We start from the raw sequence: 22,321 nt of genomic DNA, 5'->3' as shown, positions 1-22,321 counted from the left end.
CTTAAGAGTATAAACAAGATGATAATTTGCTTGGAAAAATTCGTTTTTAATGATGAGAGTGGAAGCGGGAGACGTGAGGGAGTCCGCAATAGAATGAAAAGATGTTATGAAACCTATTTTGTTTGTTAAATATGTATCTGTAAAAAATCTTAATAAAAATTTTTATAAAAAAAATAAAAAAAAAAAAAAAAACATTACCAATATTTTTTCCTTAAAAACTACAGAAGGATAAAATTAGTTATCTGATCAAGCTGGCTAACTTCCTATTATTAAGCCTTGAAGGACAAAAATGCAATGTACCATTTCAGAATTAAGAAGAGCGAAAATGCCAGAGAATATAAAAGCATTTATGCTACATAATTTTCTACATCTGTCTTTGATTATAGCAACCTTACGGTAAGAGCTGTGAAAATTTGTTCCAGTAAGTGCCCAAGCATTTTTACCTATTTTTAACCACTTTAAACAATGCAAAGAAAATCAAAAGCAATAAAAACAGAGTGATTTATTTCAAGTTACTAGGAACTCTTATTTTAAACAAGGAAATGAAATTTGTATTCAACTAAAACTGGTGACATCAATGGTCGGTGGGCAACAAATCATCTTTCTGAATGTTATACAGTGTGTTAACAGAAGGAAAGCAAAATCAACAACAGACAAGTAGAAGGTACATGGTTGTCTTGGAAGGTGGGGTGCTTCCATTAAGAATCCCAACAGGGAATCAACTGAAGCAGTATAGATTAAGATTGTAATCCTGTACCCAAGGGATTCCCAAACTGTGGCCTGCAAACCATTCAGGCGGTCTCTGTTATGTCTGTGGATTTATGGGTGAAGACAGCACACCCATTGTATTAAAAATATACATTGATTTTTAATTGTAATGTTGCTGCTTCTTATATTCTATTTCTTACATTGTATCTTATTGTATTACAAATTTGAATTTTATGGAATTCAGATTGTGATACAATAATACAAAAGAAATAAAAGCAGCAATAAGAATACAATTAAAAATCATACAGCATCTAGCACAGTACATTAAAATTGCTATAACTGTCTGGGAAAATCAAGAAGTGGTTCACCAAGATCCTCAGCTATGTTCAAGTGGTCCAGGAGGGTGGGAGTTTTGCAACCACCATTACACTCACCAGGGAGTATGGTCCCCTGAAATTAATACAACTTTTTTCTAGGTAGACATGCAGAGGATTGCACTTTTATCTATAGCAGTCAGATTTAAATAGGCAACGTGTACATTATCTATGTGACCAAATAATATTTTAACGTAGTAATATCACAAGAAGTCGATTTCAAATACTATTAATTAGTAACAATTCTGAATGTAAGCATTCTAAATGTATTTTTTATGACAGAGGCTGCTTTTTAACCATAGGATGATATGCTTTACACACAAGTCAGACCATTGGTCCATTTAGAACAACATTGTCTACACTGACTGGAAGTGGCTCTCCAGGATCTGAGTCAAGAGCCTTTTCTACCCGGAGGTGCCAGGGGTTGAAACTGGGACCTCCTGTGTATAAAACATTGATTTTACCACTGAACTATGGCTCCACCTAATTTGATTCAAATTTAATCAGTTGGAATCCAACAACATCTGGAGCGCACCATCTTGGCTGCCACTGATTTGCACAAACCACAATTTGCCTAGAAATTAGAGCTTGAAATGGGTTTTTCATTTCAGTTTGGAGGCAAGTTGCTTTTTGCCCATTTTGATCAGAAATGAAAACTATGGTTTGCCCCAAACAGGGATGGAAGGAGGAAGAGATCAGGAGAAGAGAGTACACTTGTCCAATAGAAAACCAACAACAGATTGACAATTAGGTATGAGTCAGGCCTAATGTATTATTTATAATATTTAACCTCAAGAGTCAAATATCTTACTTCACAATTGCTTTCCCATGTACAAGAAGTAGATCTTTTAACTCAATCAGCTTGCTAGGATGTCATGATTACATTATTAAGATCTCTGCATTAAATTAAAGGTTCGTCTTCAAGTAAGTTCTTTCTAAAAAGAGACTTACTGCAAATGGTATTATAAAAAGCAAAGGGATCTTATTTTTCTTTTTAAAATAAACTTTTATTTATGTAGATTTATGTTCCCACATCAATGTTATTTCTTATTGGTATTCTTAAAATTATATGGGAAAGTGGATCCCATCACGACCAGGTCAAGAAATTACACCCTTGCAAGGATGGACTAGTTGACATAACTCAGGGGTCTCCAATATGACATCCATAGGGTCACAAGTGCCTATAGAGTGCTACCTTCATGCCACCAGAGTTCCTTGTGCACACATGGCAGTTTCTCAGTTTGTAAGTATGCTCATGGACCCAAAATGTTTTATGACTTAAAGAGTTTTATCCTGGGAAACTCTTAGGATAAATTGTTTCAGACAGATCAAATCCCTTCAATGTCTCACAGTGATGGTTCAGTAACACGTGAAACATTTGATTTTAACAGATTAAAAACATAACAGCAGTGCTGTACTCACTGTACTTACATTATTATAATACCTGCACTATTCATTCCATCAACACTTCTGCAGAGATCAAGATACCCTTACAAGTTGTATTTACATTATCTCAATTAGGTCTAAGCCCTTAGAAAAGATTCAGTTTCCAAGTAAGAAGCATAATTGAATATTTAAACATTATATACTATAATTTGCTTCACACGGTCAAGGCTTTAGAAGGTAATGTATAGTTAAATAGATTATTTAAATTGGGACAACCCATTCCTATTTCAAACTTATGGGGGGAGGTTTAACATTCCAGGAATGAAACAAACTTTAAATGGCTTGAAATATAGGTAAAAAAAATCTTTGGTGGTCCATCAGTCACAACTTATTTAAACTGCTTTGTGAGGTCTGTTTGAAAAGCAAAATTTCTTAAATTAAATAAAATCCTACATGCCAATAAAAAACTGATCATGTAAGCAGTAATATTTATTAACAGTGGTACATTGGTAAGAGGTGATAAGGAATTTTGAATACCATACACAAACAACCCAAGAATGAACCTGAAAGTATTTTAGAATGTATGATGGGAAATGGCCAGTCAAACTCAGATTTACTACATGATACATTTAGAAAAGCTTGAGTACGTAAAGAAAGGAGAAAACAGCACAACCAAAAAAAGTAATGAACTACAACACATAGTTTAAGATTCCTAATTAACACAAACTTTTATTCTTGCTTGTAAAGCAAAATGAGTGCCACAACCCCAGAGTTGTTCGCGGATGGACTTAACTGTCAGGGGTGCCTTTACCTTTACCTTGAATAAAGCAGCATCTAGTAGGCCTGGGGCAAAAATGGGAATAGGTTTGAAGTGTTTCACAAAAATCTTTGACCACTCTGTAAAACATTTTGGTGATGTACAATGTGGCAAAAGTATCTGTCCACTCAAGAGTGAGGACAGGATGTATTGCCACCATTCTGACTCCTTCACATCATCATTATGTAAGAACATAAGGAAGATCCTATTGGATCAGGCCAATGGTCCACCTAGTCCAGCATTATCTCCTTACAGTGCAGGACCAGAGTGCAACAGCACTGACCCCACTTATGATTCCCAGCAACTGGTATTCAGTGCCACATTTTGTCTCTGACAGCATAGCCCTGAATCCACGAATCCATCTAATTCTCTTTTAAAGCCATATTGGTGGCCGCCACTACATCTTGAACGAGCAAATTCTATATTTCTAACTGTCCGCTGTGTGTAGAAGTACTTCCTTTTGTCTTGTTCTGAATCTTCTAACATTCAGCTTTACAGGAAGGCACAAGTTCTATTATTTCAAGGGGGGGCTTCTCTATTCACTTTCATCACACTATGGTCTATCATTCCCCTTGTTCACCTTTTTTCTAAATTAAAAATTCCCAAGTTGTAATCTTTCCTCATTGTGGAGTTGTTCCAGCCCTTGGCTTCCTTTGGTTGCCCTTTTCCTTCTTTTTTTCACCTTTCCCAGTCTAAAATATCATTTTTTAAAGTAAAGTGACAGAACTGTGAACAAAATAGTGAAATGTGACAGCCCACGTGATCCCCAACATGCTATCAAGGCAGGAGTTGGGAGCAAGTCAGCAATAACTCACAAGGTATCCGTGAAGTTAACTCTTTATTCAAAGAAACAAGATAGCTCAGGCCTAGTGATCAAAGCAAGTCTTCCGGTAGGTCTTGCCCCAATGAGGCAGTTGTGAGGACTGAAGGTTCCTGCCTTCCCACCACTCTCTAAGGCTGCTCCTCCCCTTGGTCCTTCCCCAGGAAACTGAGGCTCCTTCGTCTTGTCTCTCTTTGCTCCACCCTTTTCATTCCTCTTCATGTTCTGGGAGACCAGGGAGGAGGGGAGCTGGCCACAGCAGGGCGGGGAGATTCCCTATTTTCTTCAGTGGCCTGCTTCCACTCTACCTCTTGCCCCCCTCCTCACTAGCCTCCTCTTTTGCCTCCGATTCTGAACTGTTCCCTGTCACAGCCTCTTCCTGCTCACTAAACTCTGTTAACCCTTCAGCTTCAAACACATCCCCCTCCCAGTCTGCTCCCTCTTCTTCCTTTGAGCACTCATCATCGTCCAACCACCAACCCCCTGGCTCTGAGTCTCCTTCCCTTGGGGGTTCCCCAGCTGGTGCCCCTCCCACTCCTCTGCATCCAGCCAGTCCATGACATTTACCCAGTGAAAAGAAACACTCTTTTTTAAAATTGTCCCAAATCATTCACTGATCACTCCAGGTAAAGCCATAGCTTGCAAATCTGCTGGAACTGAAACTTAGCCACTTCAGCCATCTAGGCCTCCAGGGCAATGATGGATCAACAAACACCCACAAGATCCTTCTGAAACAGCACAACCCTATCCAGAACTGGTCATATCCCCACTTCTCCACCATAATAGCCACCTACACACAGAGACTCCATCTTGTCAGGATTTAGTATGCTACATTACTTCTCTAAGCTAGAAAACACATAGTGCTAAGAAAGCAGCACTCAAGTCTTCTAGTGTCACAGGGTCACTGAACTTTGAATCCCAGGAAACAAAGAGCAGGGGCAGAAATGTTTTCCTAAGCAAGCATATTAGAAAAGAAACTAGTTACTGTCATGGGTGTCAATTTCACTATGCTGGCTATATGTCTTCTCTCCTTTTTCAGTCTCATATTGGGGGTGGGGGTGGTGCACACCTGAGCATGTAGGTTGATATTGGGAACTGCCACAGCACAGCTGCCTTTCCTAGCTGAAGAAATACAGTGTTGTGATAGTTATTCAGGGTAGGGGGAAAGACAGGAAACAGAAGATGGATACAGGAGAATTCTAAGAACAGAGCATCCAGCCTGACAACAATACAAGACCAAAGTGGATATTCAGCTTTTCAAATCACTTATTTGCAGGGCTGGTAAGAAAAATAGGTTCGAAAATCTGACCTCAAAACGATGAAGAGATAAATAAAGATGCCCTGAATATAAAAGCTGCTGGTCACATGAAACAGCCACCAACTTTTAAACAAACATTTGCTATCTTAAATCCTTGCCAAGAGGGATGCTACCTATTCCTAGCACACAGCACGTTGAAATTGTAGAGACAAATGGGGGTGACACAATTTTTAGTTGATTTTTAGTTCTTCATTTTCAAAACATCAACAAATTTTGTGTACTGTACATATTTATTATTACTATGTTACATTATCATAATAATATTAAGAGGGAGAATACTAGACGAACTTTCAAGCTCAGGAGCTCTATGAACTTTCCACCCACAAGTCAATTACTTCACTTCAGCCTTAACAACCAGAAAATAGCTTCTAGGACACGAAAGTTTGCTGTTGTGAAGAAGCAGTGAAACTTTCATGGAGGTATAACTTTTGTTTAAAAAGAAAGTGTAAGCATATCCAAAATATGTAGCTTTACAGACAATTGTTTCCTCTTGCAATGTCATATATGTTGCAAGAAATACAGCCATAAACAGTTGTATTACAAACTGACTATCTTCACATACATAATGGTGTTACTTTGAAGACACGATCATTTCCTAATTACAAGCAAAATGAGGAAACCATAACCACAGCTTTCTGCCACTTTAGGTGACTGTTAAGGAGGCCAAAGAGCTCAAGCATTAATATATATCTTGTTAGATTTAAAGATTTCTCTTACACCAAACTGAAACATCCTAAGATTACCACAATAGTATTAGAGAGTTTCAAAACTAGAAAACAAACTGATTGTATGTTTAAACTTTAATAAGTTCTTAAGTAATAGCTATTTTCAAATTATGTTCAGCTTGATAAAAACCTACATATGAATTCTTACTTACTTTAGAGGCCCAAGGCTGCAGGCAGTTGGCGTAACAACGAACAAGAAAAGCCATTTCCTGGGTTGAAGGGAAAGTTTCCACTCACCAACAAGAAATTAAGATCCTTAGAAGTTTAGAAACCGTAAGCCAAAGAAATGGATTTTCAGGCACAAAATCAAGTAGACTTTAATTTCACAGTGATTAATTAAAAATTAAATTCCTACTGTATCTCAGTGGCTTTCAGTGTTGCAAAAATTACTGCAAAAACAGTCCAATTTTGACAAGTACATAACTGCACATTCAAAATTTTCAGTGCTGCTTCTTATTCAAATACAAAGGTCAATAGATTTTCCCAGGCAGGAAATATACCTGAAACAGCTAGAATAAATTCTAGAAAGGTTTACAAGTTAAATGCAACAGTCTCTGGAAAGCTGAAAGCTGAATTCCTTTTAAGTATTTTCCCATTGCAAGGCACAGGTTAAAGCTGGTTAGTCTTCGAGTCCCATTTCCTCATCTTCACATTTTATAATGCAGGTATAGTTTTGCAAAGATTCTTGTTAAAGCAGATCTTGGATGACTGTGGAATCCTTCATATTAAAGTTCCTTCTTTATACTCTTGCCCACCATGACAAGAGTAAATCCATTCTCAGCTAGCATCTTCAAGATATATAAATATATACAGTACTCTTAACAGGTTTGCACTACAGAATTGCTCAAAGCCTCTGCGATCAAAGCCATTTCCCTCCCAACCCCCTCCAATGCAGAGTTTAAAAATGCTGCAGTATAGCTTAGAATTCTAATGCACAGCCAGATACATGGTTAATCCAAACCCAGCATTTACCAATTAAAACATTTCTAATACATTGCAAAAGGCAACATCCACAGCAAGACTGAACGCTCGAGTCCTAATTCCTACTATCTTTGCTCGTTTCTCAGCAGCTCCCTCAGGAGAAGCTCTCATCGATTGGATGCTCCGCAGCAAGATGAAATATCTAATAAGGAGGGGAGAGAGTGGGAGGGGAATGGAGCTAAAAGGATGACATCACCTGTATAGAAAGCCTTTAGAAACTGCATTAGATCAATTGGCTACTGTATCTGCAGATGCAGCCAGAGCATCTTTATTGACCTAGTATAAACACACCTCTGTACAACAACAATTCAGCAAAACATACTCTATGTTACATTTCATATCACTCTGCTGATCTGACTGTGCACACAATTCCTTTGGGTGTTGTTGTTTTTTAGCATTTACTCTTGAAATGTGTGTATCAGCTCACATTTTTTTCTAAGTAGCATTATGGACAAAGCATATTTCTTATCATTGTGATAAAATTTGGCACTGACAATTCCTTCATTATGACCTGCTGCTTATTATCTCCCTACAGATTCTGCCTATCCACACCCTCTCATAGCAAGGAATTTTATTGAAGAGACTAAACTTTCTCCAGTAATGTTGAAAGATAATTTTAATCACTAGTCAGGGTGACCATCTTACAGTAGGTATACTACAAAAGGCAGACCAAATTTGCTTTTATGACCAAAGCGAAACACTTTGTGGTTGAAAATGGGTGTCATTCACCCACAAGTTTACATCAACCTGCAAGTTACATTCGATTTCTATCTTCCCAAAATATATTAGTTAAGAGCAGAACTCATCAAAGCTTGAACTGGCCAGAAATGGAGAAACAAAGATATACATGCAATTGAGATCTTGTGTAGAAACTGGGTTCTATATTTGAAGGCAGCAACATGAAAATAACTTTTAAAACATAGGGTTGTATCCATCAGCATCCTTCCATTCACAGGAGACCCTGTTTGATCCAGTGGAGGCTTCCCTATATGGGAGGAGGTGATTTTTCACTAATCACCTTGCCCTCTGTAGCCCCTTTAACTGGCTCCCAGATTTAATCCAGAGTATTAGGGAACCCACCAGCACAGCGTGGAATAAGGGCACGGGAGGAGAAAGAGGAAATTGCCTTCCTTTTGCTCTCCAAAGCCTCCTCTGGGTCTCAAAGAGCTTTCCATGAACAGAAGAGCAGCACTGGATAAAACTGATGTGTACCTAGAATATGCTTTATTTAAATAATTTTCCTTTTCGTATGTTTATTTATTTTTAAAATATATTCAGTACTGCTTGAAAAATGAGAAAGTATTCAGCATTTAAACTAAATTTTTTTATTACAATAAGGCAGCAGATGAGCAGCCCCACTACTGTACCTACATCTTTTTAAATGATTCATGTTAACACTGCTCAAAAGTGAACAGGTATAAACCCCAAGTAAGAAACTAGGTTTTCCAAAGAGATCAACTTAAAAATAATTGTTCAGTGATGCAATGTAACTACACTAAAACAGGCTGTATCATATTAAGAGACATGCAGTTTATTTTTATTTTAAGAAAAGATGCCTGATGTACAGTTGAACTGTGTGTGTTAGTTTTGAAATTGCTGCATTGTGCATGAATTTACTCCACCAAAGATTTTTAAGTGAATGCAATATTTCACAACTACTGTAAACATAAGCTTAATAAGGGGATTTTCTCCCCTTCCTTTCTAGTTTCCCCTTTAAGTGAAGATGACATCATCCTTTTCCTTTTCCTACGAATCAGACTGCAGCTACTGCAACACCCTGGGGAATGTATCTCAGCCCCTACATGCAATCCTGCCAGCCTAACAGCTATGTGCAGGGTGAAAAACTGACCTAATTCTACGCTGGCACCCTTTTAAAAAGCAAAGTGTCTTTATGCCACTCTTACATAAATTCCTTAATAAATTATCTGTTGAAGACAAATGTCAAATGATCAAAATTCATTATCTGCAACAGAGGAAAATAACCAAGTAGGATTTTAAAATGAATGCAATCAGAGCTAAGGCTATATTAAATATGTATTTGTCTGTAAATTATTTATTTCATTTTTTTAAAAAAAGGCTATAAATGAAATAAAGTGACTTTTTTCTTTTATTAAACACTTTAAAATAATCCATCTACATACTGAAGTAGGAGAGAAAATCAACAGGGTGATGTGAATATGATGGAAACACTGTATTTTTGTAATCTGAATACTGTTTGGAGTTTTATTTTTTGACATTTTTTCAACAGGACTAGAGGCCTGTTCTTTTTTTAGAAGATATACTTTAATCAATAATTATGCAAACCCACCATCAAGAGAATGGTATGCCCATCACAGGACTTCTAGCCAAGCAGCTACTTTTCATTCCAGATGTCCAAAAAATGTCAACTCTCCTAATTCATTATTTGTGGCCTGAAGATGAATGTTTGAATTAATTCCCCTGTGCACTACTACATGAAAAAGCAAGTGATAGGGGAAATGCCAGTACAGTAGCTAGCAGGTTACTTCCAATGCAGTGTAAAGTAGTAGCGTGGCTTCGGTAACCCACTGTACTCAGGAGTTGATAACTTGAAAATACCTTGGTAATTGGCAGCAAAAGGCAATGTTAATCAGCAGTATTTTAATACATATTATACATGGAGAAAGAGGGAGGGAGAGAATATGAATGAATAGTGATGGGTCCCCCTAACATTTTAGTGTTTCAACAGAAGAGTTTCAAGAGTTTAAAGTTACATACAAAAGTGTTTGAAATGTATTCCAAAACAGAAAGGACCAATGATGGAAATGAATATTGGCAGATGGAAAGAAATCTGAGAGAATCTTCATGCTGCACTGGCAAGCCTTGAGTGACTTCATACTGCTGGCAGATCACACACGCACACACACACATTGCACATAAATATCTTCCATAAATATTTTCAAGCAAGGTTAGATCTATACTTTGATTTTTAAAGATGATTTTATTCTTCAGTCTTTGCACAGGTGAGACATTAAAAACAGCCCCTATGAACTCCCCTCATTTCCTCTTCCATAGTGACATTATGCTCTGACATTAAACAGCAAGTACAATAGTTTTCATTGCAGCTAAAATCCTATCAAAAGGCACAGAAAGATTCAACAGCCATATGAAAGTGTAAGCCATCCTAGGAGGGAGGGGGGAGAGCAGAGGAGAGGGGAGGGGGAGTGAATGTAAGAGAGAGGCTGTCACTAGGACTAAAATGATGTAAGCTTCTAAAATTAGAATCAGCGATACAGAGGGAACAATAAAAAGGCACCACAGATTCAATTTCCCTATAGGCTTTGTAGCTACTTTTCTTCTCTAAGATAATGTGATATACATGAAAAGGTCATCTCCCATTTAGAGCTTTGACATTTATATTTTTAATAAAACTAATATGAAATTTATATGAATGGCTTAATTGTTGTTTCATGTCTATTTCAAATGTTAACTGTACCCATGTGTATACATGATCAACATGAAAAGTCCATCCCTGTGTAACTCTGCAAAGACAACACACATATTTGTATTTAGAGTTTCACTGACGATTACAATCAATCTGTTAATTAATGTTAAAATATTAAATCTCAGTGTGGAAGGACTGCCTCAACAGAATGCAACGCAAGCAAGAGAACTATTAGGCATGGCGTGTGCACTGCATAAAGAGAATCAGTTATTATTTAGGGAATTGGTAGAGGGGTGACTGATAGCATAGACCCAAATCACATTTTCTCAATCCAAAGCTCTATCTATTTCACAAAATCAGAGATGCTGTCTCAAATGTTTGGCTTAGGAAACAAACCACAAGTGAATCTATAGGCAGACATAATTATTTTGTAATGTGTATTTGTAATGTATTTGTAATGTCATTTCAAACTGCCTCCTTGTTTTGTCTTCACCATGCTACTACCTTCAAGTGTAGAGTTTCTATTGTACTGCTTTCCATTTCGGCAGCTACCTGTCCATGTGATATGGAAAACTGACATACCGTATTTTTTGCACCATAGGACGCACCGAACAATAGGACGCACCTTGTTTTAGAGGGGAGAGAACAAGGGGAAAAAATTCTTCCGCTCTCTGCCCAGCACCCCTTCAGTTTTCCCGCTCTAAAACAAGGTGCCGTTCACCGACCCCTCTCACTCTCCAGGCTTCAGGTTCCTTTCGACCTGCTCTTTGGGGCTGGCGGGGGGAAGCCCACCACCAGCCCCAAAGAGCAGGTCAGGGAGCAGCGGAAAGGCGCAGCGGAGAGGCTGCTACCATAGTCACGCGTCACTTCTCCAGCTGGGAGAGAATCGCGGGGCTATGGCTTCTTTAGCCCCGTGCGCGCTCTCCCGGCTGGAGAGGTGACGCACGGCTATGGCGACTTCGCTCCATAGGACGCACACACATTTCCCCTTCATTTTTGAATGGGGAAAAGTGCGTCCTATAGAGCGAAAAATACGGTAATCAGCCATACTGTTATACTGATGATGGGAAGCAGACATATGCAGAAGTTAATTCAAGCAGTCTCTGCATGATAAAAGTTACATATAGATCAGCCAATGCCTTTTGGTGCATCCTTAGGCAGTCACACTGACTAGACTGGCATACAGAAACTTCATGTGCCTGCATAAACAGTTCTCTTCAAACATGGTTGTTACAACTGCTGCTATTAGGAGGAATAAGTTTTCTCAAATCACACAGCAAACATAATACTGCTAGGGAAACACAATTCATTTTTCTTAAAAGGATTGTACACCTATATTAAGAAATTCTGTAAGGATGCTGGAGCAGCTAGACTAGTATGACCAAATGCAATCCATCAAAGCACAGCTACTCTGATGATGCAGGTGTCCAGGCATGCACACAAACAGAGCTCTGTAAAAACATAGGCATCCATATTTATTGCACCACATTTTTTGCTAATGCTAACTTCGCAATACATACTGGAGCACCACAACATTAGAGATTGGAGTTAAAATTTCCACCAAACACAGGTCCCTATGAAATGCTGGCTTCCCTGAACACCAGGAGTGTGTGAAGCATCAATATGGAAGACCTTAACCTGTTACACACAGGGAGTTCACAGGATGACTGGTCTCAACATGTCCTACTTTTCAGATCTAATTCTATCAGCTTCAGAAAACAATATCAGCTTAAAAACAGATATTTAAAGTTCGGACAATCATATCTTTGTTTAACAAGCCAAAATATTAATAAGTATGTTTCCTACATCCTATCCATTCTGAAGGAAATCAGCCCTGAGTGCTCACTGGAAGGACAGATTGTGAAGCTGAGGCTCCAGTACTTTGGCCACCTCATGAGAAGAGAAGACTCCCTGGAAAAGACCCTGATGTTGGGAAAGATTGAGGGCACAAGGAGAAGGGGACGTCAGAGGATAAGATGGTTGGACAGTGTTCTCGAAGCTACCAGCATGAGTTTGACCAAACTGCGGGAGGCAGTGGAAGACAGGAGTGCCTGGCGTGCTCTGGTCCATGTGGTCACGAAGAGTCGGACACGACTAAACGACTAAACAACAAAACAACAACAACAAATGTTTCCTGCATTAGCAGTGCCCTCACTTTTCCCTTCATACAAGCAGTGATTAAACCAGACAGCCTCCAATTAATCACAGTTTTCCATTTCATCAGAACCAGAAAACTATGGTTACCAGGTTGCATGCAAGTCAGGATCTTAAGCTACAGTTTGAAGAGGGTTTAAGATTCTGACTTTTTCCATTGCCAATAACCATGGATTCCCAGTTTGGATGAAACAGAACACTATGGTTTATTAGAGATTTCCTGCTTTAATAACAGCTCACATGTGTGGGCAAAAGGTCCATTTACATCTCTGCTAGTTAAACTGAGATGCGTTTATTTGAGACGAAGTATTCTGTTTCATCTGTGATATATATATATATATATATATATATATAGAGAGAGAGAGAGAGAGAGAGAGAGAGAGAGAGAGAGAGAGAGAGAGAGATCTGAATGACAGTTTCTATATTCTATATAGGGAACAAAAAGCTTTCCTGGCCTGTCTTGTAAAAGTGGATCTTATGGAGACGGAAAGACTTACATGACACAAATTCAGTAGAGGAAGCTTTTCCTAACATGAAGAATCTTTGCTGAATTTCATGCCTGTGATAAATCTCTTTAAAAGGTTCAAGAATAAATTACACCAAAAGTGCCTTGATAAAATTATTCAGTAAATCATTTTAGAGATGGCTCAAGTAAGTAAACCAATCAGCATACCGTTTCAAACCCCTAAGGCAAGAGCATTTCAGTTGGTGGAACTTCACAGCAGTCATAACCCAAGATTAATGGAGAAGTTGGCTGTGCGCAAAACCCACTCATGCTTTCCTTTGTGCAAGCAAACAAGGAAGTCTTCTATTAACATTACTTTCCCAGTTTGTCCCAACCAGGCAAGCACAGTTAATATTCAAGCATGTTCTGAAGCTGCTAAGCCATTGTTTGAAGCTGACTTATACACTGTATCCTGGTTTTTCCAAAGCTGCTAACCAGAATTTCCCAGTTCAGAAGAAGACAGTGTATTGGAAGACGCCCTAGCTTGTTTGCTTCTGCCAGGAAAGGAGCAGCAAAGGGGGCTGCACACATGGCTGAAACACTTGTTCCTATCTCAACTTATTAAACCAATATATGATTGTAAGTTGATACAAGTACTGTTGATTTAAAAACATTGCCCAGTGGGAACACTTGACAGAAGACAATCTGAGAAAAATAGACCAAGAGACAACTAGCACTTGGCTTCCTGGACCTTATGTAATAACCTTTTGTTGTTGTTGTTGTTGTTGTTTAGTCATGTCCGACTCTTCGTGACCTCATGAAACAGAGCATGCCAGGCACTCCTGTCTTCCACTGCCTCCCGCAGTTTGGTCAAACTCAGGCTGGTAGCTTCGAGAACACTCAGGGCTGATTTCCTTCAGAATGGATACGTTTGATCTTCTTGCAGTTTGTGGGACTCTCAAGAGTCTCCTCCAGCACCATAATTCAAAAGCATCAATTCTTTGGCGATCAGCCTTCTTGATGGTCCAGCTCTCACTTCCATACATCACTACTGGGAAAACCATGGCTTTAACTATACAGACCTTTGTTTGCAAGGTGATGTCTCTGCTTTTTAAGATGCTGTCTAGGTTTGCCATCGCCTTTCTCCCAAGGAGCAGGCATCTTTTAATTTCGTGACTGCTGTCACCATCTGCAGTGATCATGGAGCCCAAGAAAGTAAAATCTCTCACTGCCTCCATTTCTTCCCCTTCTATTTGCCAGGAGGTGATGGGCCCAGTGGCCATGATCTTCGTTTTTTTGATGTTGAGACCATATTTTGCGCTCTCCTCTTTCACCCTCATTAAAAGGTTCTTTAATTCCTCCTCACTTTCTGCCATCAAGGTTGTGTCATCTGCATATCTGAGGTTGTTGATATTTCTTCTGCTGATCTTAATTCCGGCTTGGGATTCATCCAGCCCAGCCTTTCGCATGATGAATTCTGCATAGAAGTTAAATAAGCAGGGAGACAATATACAGCCTTGCCGTACTCCTTTCCCAATTTTGAACCAATCAGTTGTTCCATATCCAGTTCTAACTGTAGCTTATTGTCCCACATAGAGATTTCTCAGGAGACATGGAACCTTGGATCCAACTGCATTTGAATAAGGGTTACAAAGCAATTGAATGCCACAGTGTTCCCAAAGTCAAGAATTAACAATATAAACTTCTAATACAAATATTTTCAAAATAGGTAGCGAAATGGCTATAAGCATTAAGATGCTTGTGAAGACAATCACCAAAGAAGATATTTTTAAAAGCAAGTATATTGCTAACTCTTTCTATGCTGAGAATGGATGAACATTAAACCAAGAATTCTGGCTGCATTCCAATTGTGATACATACTTTGGCCGGAATCAAATAAATCTTTTGTTCCAATTAGTTATAGAAGCAGTACTCTGCACTCAATATGCAGTCCTGGCATGCTTGCTCTTAAGAAGTTGAATGATTTGCAACTATTGATCACATTTCAGGAGCAGACAATCATGGACTGGTCCTTCCATCTTCCTTTCTCCACAAGTAATGTAAGCAGTGTGTAGAGACTAAACAACAAAAGAGATGGCAAAAACTAGACACAGCCACTTAATAGAATGGACGGGCTTCAGCAGTATCTGTTTAATACTTTTTTAAAAGACGGGCCATAATTTCCCTATTCTAACATTCTCTTACAATGTCTCCAATAACCAAGCCGCATACTTTTTCTAAATTAAAAATTAAGAAGCATTTCACTCTAACACTTATGCCCAGATGCAGCAGACGACCTTCTCTGAGGCCACAGAATTCTGACACTTCTCTGTCATGGGAGATCAGTCACTCCTAAATGAAAAAGACACAGTAGAATCGGATGCCCTTGTAGGAGGCTGACTGGAAGGAAGCACATCCAGAGTCTCACAGGACATTTTAATTATTTAATATATTTATTACAGCATCACTAGTAATGCTCTACGAAGCCCAACTAGCATTGACAACACAGAGATAGTCTCTTCAGGAACCCATATATTCATGAGAACTGGACCATTTTCTACATTCCTACATTTTTTAAATTACAATTAAAAGTTCAACTGCACTGGCTAGAACAGTACAAAGTGTAACATACTGACATTCTTCCTAGGAGCAACTTAGTTGCTATATTTTTCAAATTTTTAGATAAGCCAATAAATATATGCATAATACCCCAAAGTTCAGTGTTTTGTTCACTATATACAACAGAACAATCATTTAAAATTCCAACCACTGCATAACTCCCTTAGTACTGTTGCCATCACACTACCTGGGCTAAGCAATGGTTTGACTTAGTGTTAGTCAGAGCTCAGATCATGGTTTGTCTCATTCCATGAGCTGAAACCAAGAGTGGGGAAGACAAATCACAAGGCTGTGTTCAGAGACAACACTGAGCTAAACAATGAGGAGCAAAGCAGCAGCAACACAACAATCTTCTCTCCAGAAACCCACATGTGTTTGATCATGCTAAGCTATAGTCTAGCTTAGCATTTCATGACAAGTGACCCACTAAATTAAGAATATACATTGAGTAACATTAGCTACATTTTAAAATTGAAAATATGTTAGTTTCTAAAAGAAAAAGGTATGCACTATGATACTTTAGAGACAGAAATGAAAGGCTTAGGTCATAATAAATCAAAGCTGCATCAAAATAATTTGATGATGCTTGTTTCCTTTAGATATAAAACTAGAACAAGAAATCAGAAGAGACAATTCCTTGTCACCTCACCAGGGAGTTTAGTTTGCCTGGTTCTTCATGCTGTTCTTTTGGATGCCATCTTAAGCCTGTTATGCTCCCTTTGAGTTACTAACCAGGCATTCAGCCAGAGAAGCAGCTTCCTGTAACAGTTGACAACATCGCTTAACAGCACTCTATGACAGATATGACTATCAGTCTTCCACACATCTTGCTAAATGAGCCTGACTAAAGTTCAAGGAATTCCCCCACCAAAAAAAAAACCCCATCACAGAAATTTGCAGCATTCCTGTACAATACATTGCAATTCTCTGTATAAGCTCCAGACAAACATCTTTTTCCTGCAAGTACCAAGGTAGCAAATGAAGCAGTAAATTACATGTTCATAGATGGCATACAGAAGTAGCTTACTTCTGTATCTAGACTGTTCAGGAAATTAATTCACCACAGTCACAGCTTCTTTCTGCTAACAAGGTTAACAATCATCTGACTGAAGCATTAATACAAACCACAAAATAAGAGACCAAACTGTCAGACATATTTGCTTAGCTCCCCTACCAAAAAAACAAAACAAGAACAGAAGATTGACTGCTGAACTAACCAGTATCCACTGAAGTCCTTTCTGATTACATGTTTGAGCCCAGGTACATTCATGAGCAAAGAACATCGGATAACAAAGAGTAAGATGGATGAAAGGGACTTTGGAGAGCTAGCAAACGTTATTTTTTTAAAAAGGAGACAAAGAGCTATTTTGCTTTACCCAAGTCTTCATCTCACACAGATGAGAAGTGAGATACCAGCTCTTTTCAAGCGGTTAAACTGAGAGCAAGACATTCTAGGCAGATTGAAACAAACTGTCCGAAACTTCAGGGATGGGAAAATCAGAGAGCAGTTACTGAATTACTACAGTATGTCATGATATCATAACAAACTACTTGAAGGTATAGTTCACAGGAGGAGTGGGGAAAACCAATTTTTTTTTTCTTCCCTCATGGGGAACCTTTCAACTAGTGGGTGCAACCAGAGGCAAAATATGTCTTGCATTGTAGGCTGCCTTTCAGCAAGAGAAACCATCTAGGCAAGCGAGAGGCTTTTTCACAGTACCATTCCAGCCAAGTCAAACCATTTGAGGAGTGTGGTCAATGGGAGATGTAAGACTAAAAATTGCAGTGGCTGGTGCTTGAGGGCCAGCCATTAGACCCCTGAGTCTGAGATTCCCTATCCTATTCTTGGGTACCTTTTGTTAGGGTTGGGTGAAGCTCACAATAATATATCAATTTAATAGGAGATGAATGCATTAAAAAGATGAAAGTAAACCTATGAGAAATTAAAATTCTGGTATACAAAAGCTACTGGTCTAAACAGTACTTGAGCATAAAGGACATCTTGCTGGCTTCCCAGCAGGACAATTTGCAATATGGGAACTGAAACCAGATAAGTCCTTGTTATGGAATGATTAGCATTTTCCAATGGCAAGTCCTTGCTAAATCAATTTTAAATTAATAAAAGAAAAATTCACATCCTGGTTAAATGCATCCCACACAAAACTAGAGTTAGTTCCTTAGTAACAGGAAAAGAATCATCTGCTGGTTGTTCTCTCAGATGTCTGCAACAGTGGGGAGCTATTTACTGGGAAGGGGGAATCGTTCCCCATCACAACTGGGCTAAATAACTGCCCAACATAAAATGGAACAGTCTCAGGTGGATTATACAGAAGGGCCTCAACTCAACCAAAACTGCAAGATTCCCTCAATTACTGCAAAAAGGGAAATCTCATCTTTCTGCCTTGATTACATTAATCCAAAGTTCAAATTCCCATAGCCTTATGCTTCACTGACTTCTTATGCTGACATTTTTTAAAACAAACAGGTGTGCCCCTTGATAGAAAGATACAATACAAGACTGACTGATAAATAAAAGAGGGAAAAGTTCTGAAACAGCTATTACTTTACATATTGGGAAAATGAATACACAGCCTGTAAACATTAAATATATCCCAAGTGCAAGAACATGTCAATCTGATTGAATGATGTGTTTAAGGATATTCATACATTCACTATCAAAAATAATGCAAGTATCACAGACAATTCCTAATTAGTATCACAATTATCATCTTTTCCTGCTTTTACAGTAACTCTTGTACCAGAGCATACGGCCAATATTCTGAAGTTAATTACTATATATTTTATATTAAAGGCAAATATGAAAACCTATTTTCTTTCCTTTTTCAGTGAAAATATGCCTGAAATATGCACTTCAATTCAGTTAAAATTACCACAGTACTGTATTCACTACACCAATCTTTTTCAAGGATTATACATTTTAAACAAAAAAGTCTTGCCCTAGAACTCTCAAAACAAGCAACAAATTCTCCCTACCAGTCACAATTTATTATGTTATCATCTGAGTTACTTACTTTAATAATTACAATTACTTATTGTAATAATTTTTACCACTGATATCAAATAATTTTATGTCAGCATGCAAGTATGGAGTAAATCTCTGTATGTCTACTCAAAAGAGTTCCATGGAACTTACTCCCAGAAAGAATAGGATTGCACTCAGAGAACATTTTTGATCTTACCGTTATCACAACTGTAACAAAGATAAAACTCTGCCTAAAGGTGGGATCAATTAATGTGTGTGAGCATGCCTTTTTCCCATGGTTGTCTGAGCAGAACACAGCACATGAATGTAAGAAGAGCCTGCTGGGTCAGGCAAATGGACCATCTAAATCCAGCATCCTGTTCTCACAGTGGCCAACCAAATGCCTGTGGTAAGCTTGCAAGCAGGTCCCTTGGTCAGGAGAATTCTCCCCTTCTGCGATTTCAAGCAAATGGTATCAACCAATATTGTTCTCTCCCTTCTCTGTCCTGTACTCAGCCCCAAAACACTGTCCAGAGTTTAGGATTGCTCTGTAACAGTGAGGCTACAGTGTGAGGCAAGGAATCCCCAAGGGAGGCATCCACTCGCACAAGACAGCTCTTCCTGATTTGGGCTGATTCTACCCTATAGGCACACCAAGCAGCAGCCTGAGGCTTGTTTCCTACAGATCCCCTTCATTTACAGCCTGAACAAAATAGGGAAGAGGATGCAAATATGTCCATGTCTTCTTTTAAAAAATAAATAAATCCAAAATTGAAGCTTAAACTTTCTGAACAGTTGTCTGTGATCAATCTTTTGGTATTCAGAGTTAGGCTGACAAAAAGTGGATGAGAACCTAATCAAATTATACTTTAAATCAAAGTTTGTGCATGTGTGTGCTTTGGTTAGCAGCCCTAAACCTTTTGTAATGGAGATTGCTAAAAACCTAGAAAAAACTGAGATGATGCATAATAGAGTCCAACAAATAATTAATCATACTAAGTATCTGGAGTTTTGGTAGCAGCTGGGCTACCAGAAAATGCATCTGAACACAACTCCAGTTGATCAGTCTCAGTCTAAACTTACTAAATGTGACCACAGAGTGATTTGGTCTGGAGTAGTTTTCACCAACGGATAGTACATTAGCATGATTCTTTAAAGGCTACAGTTGCATTACAGTCAACTCCTAAATAGCCATCTACAACTCTAAGTCCAACAAAATCACCTTTGTAAATTTTATCCACTTCTTCATCTCTGACTTCATCAATATTTCCCACAGAAAGAGCAAGCCTCAGCCAAACAGGTTGGAACAAGGAAATAAGTACACTCACCGAAAGATAGCTGCTAACATCCACGTTATCTGTGATGGTCTGACGTTCTCCCCTCTGGTTAATCTTCCTAAACCTCCGTCGAGATTGTCGGAGGGGCACTTCCCTTTGCAAGATGTTGTCTTCATTCTCTTTCGAGTTATCCACCTGGAACACATGTTCAGGATCCTGATTAAACATCCAATTCTTCCATATCATTGAAAGTCTGTGTAATCTTAAAAAACTCATGAGAAAAAGCTCAACGTGAGCTAGTAACGTCTGGGGAAGTTTATCTGAAGGCAGCCTATTGCAAGATCCTGAAACTAGAGCTACACATCTTCAACAGTGTTATTACAATGAGTTGGAAGGCCACAATTTCCTTCCCGGAAAGAGCGTCCCCCCCCCCCGCCCTCTAAACTAAGCAAGACTACCTTACCAGCAATAAAAAAAACTATTCATTGAACTCAGACTGTTTAAAATTAAAAAAGTTGCATAGTCACAGGGTAAAAGTTGTCAGTTTGATACGTTATATATCAAACTACAACCTCAACATACACAATTTGCTCTCTTCCACTCACCAATGTTCCAGTACCTCATAAACATGCAGCGAAACACTTTTTTAAAAAAAAACTCCTGATGCTCCATACATCAGATTGCTAAAACCTTACCTGCAGCTATAATGTGACAAGGCTAACTTTTTGAAACAACATTTTGAACCATATTACAGTAGTTCAGGCTGAAAGCTTACTGCCCTTCATGATCATTTATTCTATAAAAAGCAAGTCCTATCTTCACATTTCCGTTCGAAATCTCAGCAGGAAACAACACAGGCAGACACATATACCGTATTTTTCGCTCTACATATTTTTCTACATGGAATGTAGAAAATGATTATAAAAATTATATTCATTCCTAGTCACTGGCATGATTCTTATTTGTTTTCTTCTAATTCTTATCTTTTTCAGCCATTTGTGCACCCAGCAAGCAAAGGCACTTGACTGTCTTCATATTTACAAATACTTTAGCTGTGATTTTGCGCAGTATGATGATGTCATTATCTCATGCCAGAAGCTGTGCTGCTATCGATGACTGAGTACAAAGTTTTTTAAAAAGCATGTAAGAGTTACTACAAAGTACAGGTTACTACACTTCATGGATCATACACAATACACATTACAACCCACACACACTTTTTCAAGTCTATTATTCTTCAAGTCTGCTGGTATGTTCCTTTTTTGTGCTTATGATGCGATATAAGGCACAAAGACTGGCACTTGTGAAATAAGTTCATTATTTGTATATACGTAGTAGAGGTGCCACAGAGGCCTTCCCTGGCACCTGCAGGTTCTTAATCCCCCCGCTGAAAATAGGCTTGAAAGAAGAATTCTACTGTAGCTAAAATAATAGGCTGTGGTGTGTAGTAGGTTATTTGGGGGCGGGGGTGCCCAAGACAGCATCTCTTATTTGCATATGTCCCTGACAGCCAGAAAGCTTGGCAACCACCAATATATCAAAACATTTTCTCCAAGCTCACTCTGTAGTTCACCAAATCTAGAATCCCCAAAACCACTTCTAGTACTTTACTATCTGAATAGGAAATGTCATTGCCATGTAGCCCAAACCCTTTGAAAGACTAAAAATTTCTTAAGCTTATAGGTTTTTCAGTAAGAACTGTGGACTCTCAGTACCTTCACAATCAAGCACTATTATTCTGTTCACATGTGGAAATATATCATAGTTTTTAAGGAAATTATAGACCTATGCAAAGCAGTTTTCCAGTTGAAACAAGGTTTTTTTTATACACAACACAGGCTGAATACTATGAAAGCAAAAGGTTAAGTATGTTTGTTACCAGAAAGACAAATACAATGAACTGCTAGCAGGAACTATAGTAACTACGCCCACCTGCTTCCTTCAGATATTGCCAGTACTATTAAGTTGAAAAATACAGTCAAAGGAACTGAGAAATATCTATAACAAACAGCTTTTGTTGACAATTTCTCTTGCTTTCTATACTACACTGCTTCTTGGGCACTGTAGATTTCCAATGTTTCTTAGGCAGAGTAACTTACAAATTTAACAAAAACTAACCAATAAAACATTCCATACAAGAAAGCTGAAATCATACAGCAGAATAAAGTAACAGTATAACATTTCTAAAAACAAAGACAGCAAAGGACATAGCAGTAGCCGCAAGAATTCTAAAAATGGGTGATTAGCAATGGCAACCAAATTCAAGGATAAATGCATTCAATTGCACTAGTTGCCTCAATAGGCACCCAGG

At 38.4% G+C, this 22,321-nt stretch overlaps 1 protein-coding gene across 7 annotated transcripts in view; it reads right to left on the bottom strand.

The window, feature by feature from the left end:
- Positions 1–22,321, bottom strand: part of RAPGEF6 (Rap guanine nucleotide exchange factor 6) — a 135,427-nt gene that overhangs the window by 75,906 nt on the left and 37,200 nt on the right. For 6 of the 7 annotated variants that reach the window (XM_081893004.1, XM_081893008.1, XM_081893005.1 and 3 more), the window contains one exon: positions 20,062–20,205. In XM_081893004.1, the coding sequence (XP_081749130.1) occupies positions 20,062–20,205 (144 nt within the window). Of the gene's footprint in view, positions 1–6,300; positions 7,261–20,061; positions 20,206–22,321 lie in introns of those variants that run through there. The other variant, XM_081893010.1, reaches the window with a different exon arrangement.

This window comes from Podarcis melisellensis, assembly GCF_964234715.1.
Source record: "Podarcis melisellensis genome assembly, chromosome: 2".
NCBI lineage: Eukaryota > Metazoa > Chordata > Lepidosauria > Squamata > Lacertidae > Podarcis > Podarcis melisellensis.
Note: the sequence above shows the minus strand (reverse complement) of the source record. Positions and strands in the feature narration are given on the sequence as shown.